The following is a 14,954-nucleotide window of genomic DNA, read 5'->3' on the forward strand; positions in this document are numbered from 1 at the left end:
TTCACTCCACAACTTTAAAAGCTTTAATTGATTATCATCAATAACCAATCCAGAGAAATAACAATCTCATTGTTTCTAGATTAAACTGTTTCTTTTGTTCTTTGAGGTTTCTGATCCACATTTAAAATACATACAGTACTCGATGAAGCAGAAGTTTGTAAAGGTTCTAAAAAAAGTAAATAATTAAAACATAATCACGGAGTGGTTTATGCAGTCTCTTTTGCAGGTTTTTATATATTTATATGATATACGTTGTACTTCCTACTTTACCTCCCACGAATAAGAATCCAGAGCAGAGAAAGTCACAGTTAATCTTCCTGTATCTGTATCTCAGTCCATCGTCACTCTGAGCTCCAGGCCGCTCACTGTCAGCATGCAGCAGCAGCTCTCCGTGTATTTGAATGCAGCGGAGGAGTCTTCAGCACCTGCTGACAGATAGAAATATGTTGTGTTTTGTCGTAGATGCTGTTTTTATGTCACTGAGAATAGCAAAGAAACTCCACAATTTCCAGGATTCTTTGTATCAAACGGCTTCATTTGATGATTTCCTTCAGGACAAAATGTGCCTCGTTATGTTGGATGTTTTTTCTTACGTTTTTGATCTTTGATTATAAATCCGACATTATTTGTATCGCACTTTTCATGCAAATAAAATGTAACACAAATTGCTTCATACAGTGCACCATCCACACACAACAATAAGTGACGTTGTAATTAGTAAAACATGAATAAATAACAGAAGAAAAACAAACCCACAGGAATCGAGTATGGCTATAAAAGTACAATAAATAATAAATAGTTAATACATTTTTTAAATCTAAGCTAAAGACACATAGAACCATCCTTTTTGGCCCACTTATCCCATGAACTGTCATCATGTCTAAAAGTCTATATTTGAAATGTAATAATACATTTTGCAATTTTTTGGTTTCTTAATCTTTTTATCCTTATTTATTATGTATTTGTTGTATGACTATTGAGAACTAATAGGTGAGGTATTTTCACAAGCCATCTTTGGCTTCTAACCAAAGCACTTTGCTCAGCTTAAGCTGTGTTTAAATGTGCTCTAGAAGTAAACTTTACGTACTTACTAAACTCGTGAATGTCGGTCCAACTGTGAATGTCAGTAACTTCAGAGCTCCTCACCGGACACATGCACCACCACGGAGGACGGTTTGCTCTTCAGCCCCAGGACGGTGACGGACTGTACGACGGCTTCACAGTCAAACGCTTCAGCTTTTGGCTTTCATGTCACTTGTAGAACCTTTTTAGCTCCTTTCATATGTGGTCTAAAAATGGATGCGTCTTCAGGAGGTGTGAGTTATGACTCACCGGCAGAGCAGACGGCCTGACAGCATGCTGAACCTGCGCAGGCAGAAGGCCTTTCTGTCACAGTAGCTGAAGGAGTGGCCGTCGTCCAGGTACAATTCACCATCAGCGACTCCCTGCAGAGAGAAGGGACCGCAGTCAGGACTCCACTAATTCAATTATCCAAACAACACATGTCTAAACTGAGATAAGAGTTTTTGCACAGTTTGACATTTCCCTCAGTCTGAAAAAGGCATCACTTTGTGTTTTATAAAGTATTAAACTTATAGAAGTGAAACTCTCTAAAAACACTTTTAGCTGCTACACCTTTGTCTTAACGATAATTACTCATTCGTAACATGGCCTGCATATCCTGTAGCATGCACTGGAACAAACTTTAAATAAATATTGTGATACGATCTGAAAGGCAGCACAATGTATTACATACTGCAACAAACAGGTACAATCACCTCCTATGACCAACATCTGCTGTTACAGTGGATGCTAAAACTTTAATATTGTTTAGAGGAGCAGTTTGTGGGATTTAGAGGCATCTAGTGGTGAGGTTGCAGTTTGCAACAAACTGAATATCCCTCCATTCACTCCACTATTCCGAGTGTCGGAGAACTACGGTGTCCTTCAGGAAACGTAAAAATGCAAAAGGCTCTCCATAGAGCCGATGTTTGGTTTGTCCAATCCATACAAGACACGATAAACATCGTAAGGTTCGAGAATAATCCTTTTAAAGGTTTTAAATGGTTATTTTTTGGGGTCATGCTTTGTTTTTATCTGCATTTAAGCATAATAAAACACATTCAGTGCTGCACACACACCTGTCCAGTAGGAGCTGGCTCAAATCGTGGCAGCGGCAGCTAGTAGAGGCACTTCCTGCTGCAGGCTCAGCTGCCGCGGCAAGTTGGGGCAGCAGACTGAAGGAATGCAAATTATAAATATGGATAACATGCATTGTACTGTTTAGAATGATAGCAACCCATATAACCTATTGACTTGGATATATCTACATCATTCCAGTTATTGTAAACCTTTTTCTCGACTCTGAACTTTAACAAATGCAAGTTCAGGTCCAGGACGAGTGATGCCCATCTTGAAGCTGTACTCAGGGTTTCAACTTTGACCTCCATCAGGGCAAAAAAACCCTGCCTGGTGTCTGGCAGGAAATAGAATAAAGTACAAATGTATTCAGGGATTGCATTTGTTGGTTCAGTGCAATGTTTTAATAAGTTATTTAGAATAATGTAAGGAAAACATATAATATAAAAATATATAAAAACTGCTGCTTACACGTTCTGATAGAAATATGCTAGAAATGAAAATAAAAAAGCTAATTTTCAAAAATATTGAGCTTCCTTGTAGTACTTTAAAGTTGAAGTGGCCCTTCCATGAGATGACAAAACCAGCAGTGGCCCCAAGCCAAATTGAGTTTGAGACCCCTGTCTTAAAACATTAGGATGTCAATCAAAACACTCGTTGATTCCACTTGTTCCTTGACACATATCCTAATTGAAATAATAAGCAGAATAAAAAAAGTTTTAGTTTTAAAAAAAAAAAGATTTAATTTGGAAAATTTCAGTTTTAATGACACATTGCTGATGTTTTTTTTCAATATCTTATTGCTGACTTATCCATATTAGTATTGTTTTTTATTTATTAAAACGATATTCTAAATTGTTCTTATGAGGCACACGTATTTTGATTGACGCATAATTTATTTATTTTACATATATACTTTCATAGAAAATAATGACAGTTTTCTCAATAGCTTCCATGTAATGTGACCAATTAACTCCAAATCAATACCAACATTATTACTATATTGGTAAATTAGGACACACCTTTTTACATCGGATTTAAGGCTTCTTCAATTTATTATTGTTTTAATGGAACATACATTTATTTATACAATATGTATTTATACAACACAACAATTATTCTGTCTGTATATATAATATTTTAGTTATTGTGGATTTTCTTTAATTCTTTTCCTTATTTCATATTCTTTATTGTTTTATTACTTATTTGCTTATTTATGGTTGTTTTGATCTTGTTTTTTTACTATGTCTCTTGTTTGCACGATCCACTATGCTGCTGTAATCCTGTACATTTAGTACTTTATTAGTCACTGCGGAACTAATAAAGGATTATTTTATGTTATCTTATCTTCTTTGACATTAGCATCATGCTAGTTGCCTTTTGAGTGCTCTGTCGCCATCTTGCGGTGACGCTGCGAACTACATCCGGACGCACCACGGAACTGGAGGCGGATACGAGTCTGACCTGTTTACGGTAGTAGATGCGCAGATGAAGATGCCAGATGCACAGTCGCATCCGTTATGTCTCCTGTTTTTTGCGTTGTTTTTCTGTCTTGGCACAGCGGCAGAGGTCTCCGTGTGGAACGTGGAGATCAACTCGGTCAGTATTAACGTTACACCTCCAACATGGGCTTTTTTATTTTACGGTTATTACGCAATCTTCAATAGCAGCTGTTAGCCGAGCAAAGCTAACTAGCTGCTAGCATATATTTCGCTGCATAATCCACCTTTTAGTCACTCTATTCTTCTTTGACAGCTCTGGTTTTGCTTTTCTGACAATATAAACTTCTCATTCTGAATGAGCAGCAGGTAATCTGTCTCTATGTTGTGTGCGAGCGTGTTACAAAGGAAAAGGGCACCTACAAAAAGACATGTTATTACAAGAAAGGAAGGCCATTCTGTCAGACAAACATGGCTAAGATATAAACATAGCTCAAACTATAGCTACTCGGCAGATAAAGTAGTACAACATTAGCCCCACATTTACCAGCTTCAGCTATACATTAGTCTGCACGATAAGTACTTTTACTCAGTACTTTTAAGTTTTATTTTGAACCCAAATGTATTGTACTTTTACATGATTTACCAGCTTCAACATGCATATACATACAGTACATGTACAATATACATTAGTCTGCACAATAAGTACTTTTACTATTGTATTGAAGCCAATAGTATTGTACTTTTACATAAGTAAACATTTCAATGCATGAATTTTACTTTGACTAATTTCTACCTTTACCTAAATACAAGATCTAAGTACTTCTTCCACCTCTGCTACGAACTAATATGTGATGTGGTTTTTAAAAAGGCAGGACAATCTTTAAAAAACTAAAACAGTTGTCCTCACTTTGTATCATCTTTTGCTCCTTCTGAAAATGAATCCAGATGTTTGGCGATATGTCGTGCGGTCGACCTGCAGTGGCTCCAAACAGCAGTGTTGAACTCATCTGACTGAGCCAGAGTTGATAGGAACCGATTTGTCTTTGTTGTGTTTTCAGACTCAAGATGTTGTGTTTCGGAAGACGCTGTACACCAACACCACCATATCCATGAAGTGTAAGTAGTCTGATCTCTTCATCATATGTTGTTTATGAAGCATTGCATGATTTATATAAATAACCGCTATTTACAAAGAACATGTGTCTGAACATGTACTGTAACATTCAGGCCCTGACAGACAGTGCTGTGAGTCACAGGAACGTAGCACCCGTCCTTTAGGTGTTTTATTCGGGCACTTGTTGTCTTTTCAGTGGCAAACTCCACCAATCAGCCTCCCAAATTAAAAAGATAAAACAAACCACCATCAAAACTCGTAAGTAGCATTTGACCTAAGTCAGGTAATGCGATACAGCCGTGAGAACAACAGGGAAATTAGATGTTCTGTTCAGATGGTGACTTAACGTGGACTTTGTTGTTCTTCTTTTTAAATAAAAAGCACATTTCAGTTTCAGGAATCTTAACATGTTAAAGGTAAAAATTCACCTTAAAGATTTAGTTATCTGTCCCTCAGAATAAAAGACTCTTTATTCTGGCTAGAGACGTCAGGTTGCATCAGCATCCACCAGACATAAAATGAGAAATCCTTCGTACTTTAGACCAGGATGCAATGTTGCAACATAACGTAGGGAAATAGCAAAAGTCACCCTTTGAAATAGAACTAGATGACGGAGGTTTTGGGGCGGAGAGTATGTACACAAATGAAGTCGATGGCAACACACTGAGTAAGTCCTGCAACAGCTGGGATTATTAATACGGTTTTATTATTGTCTAATAATCCAGAGCTCCTCCCTTTGTTTTATCTCCCTGCAGTCCAGGGTGACACAGCGTCATGTGATAAGAACCTGGCCTTCAACATCAGCTGGTACCTGCGCTCCTCTGTTTGCTACAATGAGGTCTTCAACACACCCGTGAGTGGTGACCTTTGGCTGTTGATGTCTGAATGAATATGTGACATATGTACACATGTTCATGTGTATGTTGTAAAGGCTTTCCGTCCAGCTCAGAGATGTCGAGATACTCCTAAGACACTCCAAATTCCTTTTTGTTTGTCGTTCAGGTTCATCTGGTTCTTTGTCAGTTGAATCTTATTTGCAAACTCGTTTGTGAAGCTGTTGGGTCGGTCTGACTTTTCACCCCGCAGTCAAACAACTTCATCCGCTTTCCCTAAAAGAGATGCCTGTGCACACATGAGTAAATGCACCGACGTACCTGCAGCGTAGCCTGGTTCTGGTTCTGACGGTAACGGCAGTATTTAAATGTCGCGAATGCAACAAATATTAGAAATGTATTTATTCTGAGGGTTCAGGTTGTGCTGTCCAGTTTTAATCAGTTTTAATGTCACACTCAGGTACTGTAGATACAAATTGGGCTTTGTGGATTTTGTGCAGGAAACGTTAATCTACGTCTTCAAGCTTTTAAGCTCTCGTCACTGTCAGGAAGTTCATTTCCTGGACTTTTCACCAGTTCAGTGGTTTTGGCTTTACATTCCGCATCGACAGGCACAGTCGGTCAGAGCGGCCGGTGTGTTCAACGGCCTCGGGCTCCTCTTCCATCTCTGAGCCGGCGCTCGCTCTTTCTCCACAAACGTCTCAAACTCAGCGGCTGCTTCTGGCTTTGATGGGCTTCATTGTTGTCGCTGTCTTTCTCGAAGCAGGGGGTCGAAAAGCGAAGCTGCATCGAGGTCACCTGTCGCCTGACCACATTCATTCAGATGTGTCTTGAAAGTTCAGTCTCTTCTTCTGTGAGGCTCCAAAAAAGAAGATACATTTCATCATATTTTTTAAATTTGAATGGTAATACACAGTAAAGTTATCAACAAACTGACTACTTTTCCTCTACCGGACCCAAATATCTAATTTAAACTCATTTGTCATCACTCAAACGTCTGCACGTTACCTTCCAATTGTCATCAATAGTGCACCGACGAGCTAATGTGCCGATCAGACGTGAAGCTTATCCACAAGTCTGCCTTTGTCTGCCCACACGTTTTACACATATCATGCCTTGTCATGTGTGGTCTGGTGTAATGTTGAATGAACTGGCTGCTCAGTGTAACCGATGTTCCACCTCTCTGTCCTCCTGCAGGACAACAAAGCCATGAACATGTTTGGTATGGACCACATGTTGAAAGACGGCTGGAGTGGCTTCTACAGTCAGGGCTACATGTACTTCGACAACTGCTCCTACCTCTTCCTACCGAAGGTTTGTGACCCCCGATGGCACATTAACACAAAGGGTCGCGCCGGTAATCATCGCTAATGTAAACACAGTGTGTACATTCATGTCTTTATCCTCTCACTTAGGTGTATTATGCAGACTTCAACCCATATCAGCCCCTCACCAGCCCGAAGGTGAGTCACTGATCCAGCTGATTGAACGTGCCGAGCATAATATCTCACGAATGTGTTTGTGTGACTTTAACTCTGGCAAACTCTATGAAGCATTGCTCACTGTGTTCTTTGTTCTGTGTTCAGAGTGACCCTTCCAATCAGAGCCTTATTTGGCCGGACAAGCCGGTAAGACATGTTATTACTTTTTATGCAAAGGTCTTTAAATATATATATATTTATTTTCAGACGTCATGTCGTACGGAGCTCCGATAGGTCATGGTGGGATTTATTTTTTGTTGCATTCCCTCTCAATAAGAACAGATTATGTGTTGGTCCAGTCCAGTTTTAATACAATGCCAATTTAAAGTAACACTAATGAGAGATGATCTGGCACTTTACATTTGAATTTATTGCGCATTACTCTTGTGACAGTAGGCTCCTCGTGGGTTGAGCTTTAGTGGCTCCGGCATCAACGTGGTTATTGTGAAGGATATTAAATATGTTCGCTGTACTGTGACTCCTAAAGTAAAAGAAGCATTTGAAGGAACCCGGTGCGTCTATCGGACATAACGGATGTCATATCTTTCAGGGGCTTCGTGCTACGATGTCGACCAGATATTGAGCTCGGTGTGTGAACATAAAGATTATAAATAAATAAAGTACCATAACCGCTGGGATTCTCTGCAGGATATCAGCGCAGTGGCCAAAGCGTGGGAGGACAGTCCCTATATGTTCATAGTGAAGGTGCAGCCTTTGTTCCGCGGGGTTGATGATGAAGACATCGGGGCCGAGCAGCTCAGCTTTGCTTTCACAAGTAAGAGACACCGTTAGTGATTAGTGAGGACAAAAGGGAATCAAATCTGACAATTGAGAATTAAAAAAAACGTGACTTTTGTATTTTTATTTTCCCAGTGAAAGTTGAGATGAAGGGACCACATGACTACTCTTCTCCAGCAGACTGGCCGCTGATGATGGTATGTACACATGTCAATTTTCACGTAAATAAATAAGCCTGAATTGGACCGTATTGTTATCGGTGACATTATACCCCGACCTCAGTACGCGGCTTAACTGTGATGTCAAACAAGACTTTTCTCTCCCTCCCGTCCGTCACAGTTCTTCATGGTGATGTGCATCGTGTACGTGCTGTTCGGGGCCCTCTGGCTCTTCTGGTGTGCCTGCTATTGGAGGGATCTGCTGCGGATCCAGTTCTGGATCGGTGCCGTCATCATCCTCGGCATGCTGGAAAAAGCTGTGTTTTACTCCGAATATCAGAGCATCCGCTACAAAGGAGACTACGGTTGGTGTATTTCATTCACACCTGCTTGTTTGTGCAGTCGTGTTGTTTTCTGTTTGCTTCAGTCGGATATATACTCATCATTTTTGTTCATGTGTTTTATCTCTTCACAGTTCAAGGTGCTGTGATTTTTGCTGAGCTGCTTTCTGCTCTTAAAAGATCTCTGGCCCGAATCCTGGTCCTCATTGTCAGTCTTGGCTATGGCATAGTCAAGTAAGTTAGGACTTTTATTACCAAATAAAACCCAGTAGGGGACTTGCTGCTTATACTCTCATTTCGATCATTTGTTTGTATACTTGAGCAGTTTTTCCCCTCACTTGTTTAGGCCCAGGTTAGGGACCACAGTTCACCGGCTGGCAGCTGTCGGGCTTCTCTACCTGCTCTTCTCCTCTGTGGAAGGTGTCCTAAGAGTGACAGGCGTAAGTATCAATAATTAATAAACTCATTCTCCATATTTCCTTTAGCATACTTGGAGAATCAGATGCGATGTAGGACGCAGTGACAGTTTCAGATAATTCATACAAATACATAAATGCTTAACTATCCTCTCACCGTCTAAATTGTCCCGGTTGTAACTCCTCTCATGTTCTGTCAGCGTTGAACATCTGTGACAAATATGTTGCATCTTTTTTTGTCTGCTTCACAATAAAAGTGTTTTGCATTTTAATGCTTTTATTGTGAAGCAGCAACAGCAGGAAATGTAGCTAAAGAGTGAAAAGTAAACCGAGAGGCTAATGTCAATGTAAAAACGGTAAAGTCGGATTTACATGCTGCATCATTTCCTGTGAATCCCTCGTGTGTGTGTGTGTGTGTGTGTGTGTGTGTGTGTGTAATAACTATAATTAATCATAATCAGTATCAAACAGCGAGGTTTAGTTTCATGATTACAACTTAAAGGCAGCACAGTTGCATCGTGTCAGCTTTAGATGGCAGCGAGAGGCAACGTTTTTTCATCAACAGACTGCACAGGAAACACTCAATTATATCAACCAGCGAAGATTTACTATTTCCTATTGATGAGAGAGGAAAGAGATTCAACACTAAGTGTAGCTTCCCTTGGGCGGCGCTCTCTCTCGCTGCTGTTTAGGAGACAATTTCTATTCCACTTCTAACCCTTAATTCATGATTTTCTGTGGCTGCGCATGACTTTCATCCAGAGAAATATAATGAGCCCACTGCATTTCAACTACTGCAGATGGGACATTTAGCTGCTGCAGCCTCCACAGTTTCATTGAAGCTGATAGCTGGAGGTGTATTTTTACATAAAAATCTTGCCCGGCGCAGCTTTCAAGGCACTCAGTGTAAATACAGTGGATTTGAGTGGAGAGTGAGAGAGAAGGTTATGCAGGGATTCAGTCTCTGGGAGGCAGACAAGTGATGGTAATAGGGAATGACCTAATTGATGGAGAGTGGTATTCAAAAGCAGCCAAAGACACTGCAGCAAGTTCAAAAAGATATGGAAACACAATTGTATACAAACACACACGAGATAAGAAAGACGGTACGAAGAATGGAACGAGGTTGTGCAGTTCAGTCAGTGTTTTAACGAGGCAGCTTCAAAGAGAGGAGACGTACATCTTCACCACATCTTAACACAAGTACATCTTGTGTGACTTCACAGTCTGGGCTCATGTTGCGTCTCGGTTGTAGAATCTGACTCTCGTCTTGTTCCTCCAGGGTTTCTATGGGACGGTCGCCCTGGTGGCTAATCTCAGCCTCTCCCTTATTGACTCCTGCGTCATGTGGTGGATATCCTTTAACCCCAACCAGCAAAACAAAACAACCACTCAGAGCAAGTGCAGGATTTGCATATTCCGAAGCGCTGCAGATATGAGCTTTTGATTGTGGGTTACTTGAATGTATATCCAGCGTGTTCTCCTTAACTTGCATCTACATTTTCATCAGTCTGTCTCAAACCACTCGTCTCCTGAAGCTCCGCAGAAATATCGTGAAACTCTCTTTGTATCAGCACTTCACCAACACCCTCATCTTCTCCGTTGTCGGTGAGTAGCAACGGCTCTAGTAGAGCTGCGCCTTCATTCAGAAACAGCTGCTTCATTTTGGGTTAGTTTGTTGTTTTACGGTACTTCTGCACATGTGAAACAGTTGTGTAAAGTAGTTAACTATTCCTTTAACACGCACAGTATGTCCATATGAATATAACATTTAAAATTTAGATGAAGATATCCGGACCTTCCGCACTATGGTGCCCAAAGAGTTTAGCCTCGTTCTCAGGCTCATTTACATAAACGGAGGAAGGAAAATAACTTTTAGGACCTAATAGTTTAAATATGGGCTATTCAAGTTGATTTTAAGTATCCGCTAAGTTACTGACGTCTCTTTCCAAATGTACGTTTATGGGGGGAAGTCTTTTTGGGGCTCATAGTATCACGGGACGAACCCGGAGGTTGTAATTCCACTGTTTGGCCATTATGAACATTTTGCTTCAAAGCTCAGCGCTCTTGCCGGGGGCTTGAGTGGCACGTTTCCTGTGCTGTTTCCCATCATTTGCATATTGTTTACGCACATCAAAACAAGACCGGTGTTTACTTTGTGTCCACAGCTTCCATCATATTCATCATCTGGACCACCAAAGTCTTCAAGCTGGTAGACTGCCAGACGGTCAGTTTGTTTTCTGCTCTGTTCTTGATTGATTATAGTATTGCGTGTCCTGTTCCCACCGTGAGGTTTCTTGTTTCTTGTTTATGCCTTCCAACCTGATAACGTCATCACTCTTTTTCTATTTGCATCCCTTCCGCAGGGTTGGAGGGACTTGTGGGTAGACGACGCCTTCTGGCGTCTCCTGTTCTCCACCATTCTGCTGGTCATCATGGTGCTGCTGCGGCCCTCTGCTAACAACCAGAGGTCAGAGTCCAGCTGGAGCTCATCCTGGAGCCCAAAAACCAAGTTGACAGTGTTTAATTTTTTTGGGGTTCTGTTTTTCTCCCAGGTTCTCCCATTCTCCTCTGATTGATGAAGAGGATGACGAGGAAGAGGCCAAGGAGCCAATGCTGAGTGAAGCTTTTGGTAAGACTTTTATTGCGAGACCAGCCGAGGGTTATCTAATAGTCGCTTATCATTGCGTACGTCTGAGTGAGACAGTGTTTATAATACTAATAGACGGGGTGGGCTGCTCCGTCTGTACAGTTCAGAGGCAGAGAAATAGATCGACTTTAGGCCAACGAAGGCAGCGAGTCCGAGCCAATCAGAGGCAGAGTAGGGCGGGTCATGCTTTCGCCATAGCCGGAGCCATAATTTAGCGACAAAGGACATCCTGTTTCTTTTGCTGTTTTTGACTTAAGAGTCTGATAATTATCATTGATGTAGCAATTGTTTAATGTGATAAATTGTCAATGTCCACCAACACTGTCCAGCCAGCTAACCAGTACTGTCTTCCTGTAAACATATCTAATATGCACGCTAAGTTCAATTCAATTTATTTTGTTTAGACCAAAATCATGAGAAAGCACAAGACTCTGGGGAAGGAGCATCGTTAGTTATGTGCGTTAATGGGACCAGTATTCCATAAAATATCCAGTAAAAGCTCGCATTAATAGAGCTAATTATTGTATGTAAATATAGTGTAGAGCTGCCTGCAGCCAAAAGCCAGGTTTTCTTTAGTGTGACTGGTTTATTGTAGATCCTGGGGCCTTAAGGGCTGCAGGGATGTTTGTTACATTAAGTCACCAAATATGGAAACTCTTAAGTGAATACATTTTGTTTTCCTCCATATTTAACCACTGCGGCTTCGTTTTGCAGTACCTGGTTCTACTGAGGCCGTGATCTAAATCCGTCCACTCAGATATGTGGAGGACAGATTAATTGAGAAATGTTATATAGTATGAATGGGAATTTTAATAACCTAGTTATGTTCTGATCTTTTTATTGGACAATGGACTTCTATCATTTGGCATTTTCTTTTATTTCTTTTAGAGGGAATGAAGATGAGAGGATCAAAGCCGGACTCTAAAGGATCCCAGAAACTGTTGAGTAAAGAGGTGAGTTCACTGTCTTCTGTCTACATCTCTCTTCTTTTAGCCGTTTATCCCCCCACACACATAAAACCTAATCATTTGTTATTTCTAAACTCTGCTTTGCCAGGATGAAGACTTAAAATGGGTTGAGGAGAACATTCCTACAACCGTTGCTGATGTGTAAGTAAAGTCAACTAAAACTTTCACACTTGCTTAAAAACCAATATTGCGTTGCCTGGAATTTGTGAGAATAAGATATCGTCTTAAAACAATAATCCTTCTTCCTTTGGCATTGTTTCAGCTGATGTCAGTGTAATAAAGTAGCTTACAGTACCCGATCAAGGACTATAAGATATACTGTTAATACTCACGTTGCATCACTTTTGAAGCACAAACAAGCTTTATAGATTATGTTAGAATACCGTTTGACTCTATGAATGCATTCACTGTGTTTTCTCCTCTCTGTACAGAGCTCTCCCTGTAATGCTAGATGAAGAAGAGGTAACGGGTCCTTTTACTTTCCCCCTGCTAGTCCCATGATTTCCAATCACATTTGTGACTGTTTAAAGTGCTCCTGGTAATGACCGTCGCTGTGTTATCACCCCGCAGTCACATTACTGGACATGTAATAATCTGTTGATCTCTCTTTTTCCAGGAAATCCTGAAAACCAAGATGGAGCGATCCAAAATGGAGTAGAAGTGAATGCGAGCAGATGATGTGAGACTGAAGAGAAAGCAAATTTCACTGAAGCAGCAATGAATGCGTTCTGAGTGATTACCAAAAAAAAAAAAAAAGATGTGGGCAAACCCAACCGTTCTCTCCAGACATTTTACATTTTTATCTTTATTTCACACGTGTTGTGTAACACTGTAATGAGCTCAAAGAAGCTTGAATAGTGTGTTTGTATTACGGCAAGACCCGTAGTTGGACGGGTCGGCTTTTAACATCAGGATCAGCATTCACAAACTAGGCAATTTTACACAATGCCCTTGTGGAAAATAGAATATTTGTCAAAATCGTGTCTTATTGTTTGAGACTAATACAACATTGAAGTTTCCCCCACACGCTTTAAATTCCAGAAGCCCGAAGGGTTAAATTTGTGGGACTGTGAGAAGTGAATTTAAATCTGTTTCGAGATGAGATTCAGATATTCGTACGAATGGAAACACGGGCCGAAAACGGCAAGTTATTGTGCGTAATAAGATTATATTTAAACCCAACACAGCTTCGGACACTTGGACTCAAAGTTATCTTCAGCGACGTGCTGTGCCATACACTGTAAATGTAGAAAAAAATGCTGTTTTCAACAGGTGTTTTATTACGTCACATATCTAATGGGTCACATGATGACATACGTTTAGTATATAAATGAGCAGGCGACTGTATGGTATGATTAAGCATTTAGCCAGATAACTAAAAACAATGCTTTTCCTTAATCAGTGAAGATTTCCTAAGCTCATTTCTTATCGCTGCACCAACAAATGATACATGTCTTATTGTTAACACACGACTAACACGCTGTTGTCTGGCTAACTGAGTAATCCTCAGTAACTTACCGTTACTCTATGGAAACACGGCTGCATCGGTGGATATCGATACTTGAAGCATATCACAGTTGTCAGGGTAGAAACGCACTACATTTGTGTTTTGGGGGGATTCTTGAGTTCACAAGAACGCACTGTTTTCTGGGCTGAGAGAATGTAACTTTGTACTATCGTCAACACAGCGTCGTCAGAAGAGTTGCACCAGATTACTTCTCTGGGATGTCATCTTCACACAGATCGGTTCAAGCAACTGAAAATATGACTGTAATATTGGTGATTTTCAAGCTTTTACTGACAAATGAAAGACTGCTCGGTCCTCAGCGAATGAGGGAAAATGTATGACCCGCATTAAAAAAAAATGTTCCAGACCCGTTTTCACGCAGTCACGAGTCTAGAATTAAGAATATATATGATGACATATTTAGCTTCTCACATAACAGCAGTGTTTTAGGTTCACTTCATTTTTAGCTACTGAATCACAGAATCCATTGATAAGCTTCACAGATGTGGTATGGGCCTAAATTCAAATACACATTTCATTGACTGAATGTATGTAATTCTTTAAGGTCCTCACCCAAATTCAGTAGCACAGGGTACATGCTAAGTTTATCATTTTAATTTCCTTTGAGCTTATCCCATTCACACTAAAAGTAATCTTGCCTCATGTGGCAGAATTATATCCCCGTCCGTGTGCAACCTACTACAGTATGTGTGGATATTCTAAATTTATTAGTTATGTTTTTTTTTTCTTCATATATTTGTCAAAGTGTTGTTGAGGATACCTTATTTTTAAGAGACTAAAGCCCCAATTTCTGGATGTGAGTCTGCATTGTAATGTGAAGCTGATGATATTGTATGGCTTTTTGCGTATGTCCTGCAAATAAAATTTATATTGAAACATGGTTACAGCGTTACAGTTTTTGTGTGGTAATTTAACACAAATACATTTAAGGTGTAGGTGCCTATTTGTAAGCATAATGTACTGTTGTTTGAGGTTTATAATGCTCTTTAATGCAATTGTATATTAACCCCAAAAAACATCTATTCTTATTTTTGACAGGTAAACTGAACTGTTTATAACATCTCGCGAGAATAGCACAGCACTTATTTAGCCATGAGCACAAATGTGGTCACTGCACCTTTAATGCGGTCCTCGTGAGCGCACTGA

The 14,954-nt window shown here is 40.2% G+C and overlaps 1 protein-coding gene across 1 annotated transcript; it reads left to right on the forward strand.

Annotated features, from left to right (window-relative positions):
- Positions 1–3,618: 3,618 nt before the first annotated feature.
- LOC306707709 (transmembrane protein 87A-like) lies at positions 3,619–14,689 on the forward strand. The gene is made up of 20 exons (XM_079175280.1): positions 3,619–3,738; positions 4,640–4,697; positions 5,451–5,548; positions 6,726–6,842; positions 6,944–6,991; positions 7,115–7,156; positions 7,658–7,784; positions 7,883–7,944; positions 8,087–8,270; positions 8,381–8,480; positions 8,593–8,686; positions 9,945–10,016; positions 10,162–10,270; positions 10,831–10,889; positions 11,029–11,132; positions 11,218–11,294; positions 12,201–12,265; positions 12,369–12,421; positions 12,712–12,742; positions 12,897–14,689. The coding sequence occupies exons 1-20, from the start codon at positions 3,628–3,630 to the stop codon at positions 12,936–12,938; spliced, it is 1,653 nt and encodes a 550-aa protein (XP_079031406.1). The 5' UTR covers positions 3,619–3,627; the 3' UTR covers positions 12,939–14,689.
- The last annotated feature ends 265 nt before the right edge of the window (positions 14,690–14,954 follow it).

This window comes from Pholis gunnellus, assembly GCF_910591455.1.
Source record: "Pholis gunnellus genome assembly, chromosome: 15".
NCBI lineage: Eukaryota > Metazoa > Chordata > Actinopteri > Perciformes > Pholidae > Pholis > Pholis gunnellus.

What these genes read in the sequence shown, in the direction of transcription:
- LOC306707709 (XM_079175280.1), top strand. Translation starts at nt 3,628, where the DNA reads ATGAAGATGCCAGATGCACAGTCGCATCCGTTATGTCTCCTGTTTTTT. An exon ending in GGAACGTGGAGATCAACTCG is followed by an intron (nt 3,739 to 4,639) that starts GTCAGTATTAAC and finishes TTGTGTTTTCAG; the next exon opens with ACTCAAGATGTTGTGTTTCG. An exon ending in CACCACCATATCCATGAAGT is followed by an intron (nt 4,698 to 5,450) that starts GTAAGTAGTCTG and finishes ATCTCCCTGCAG; the next exon opens with TCCAGGGTGACACAGCGTCA.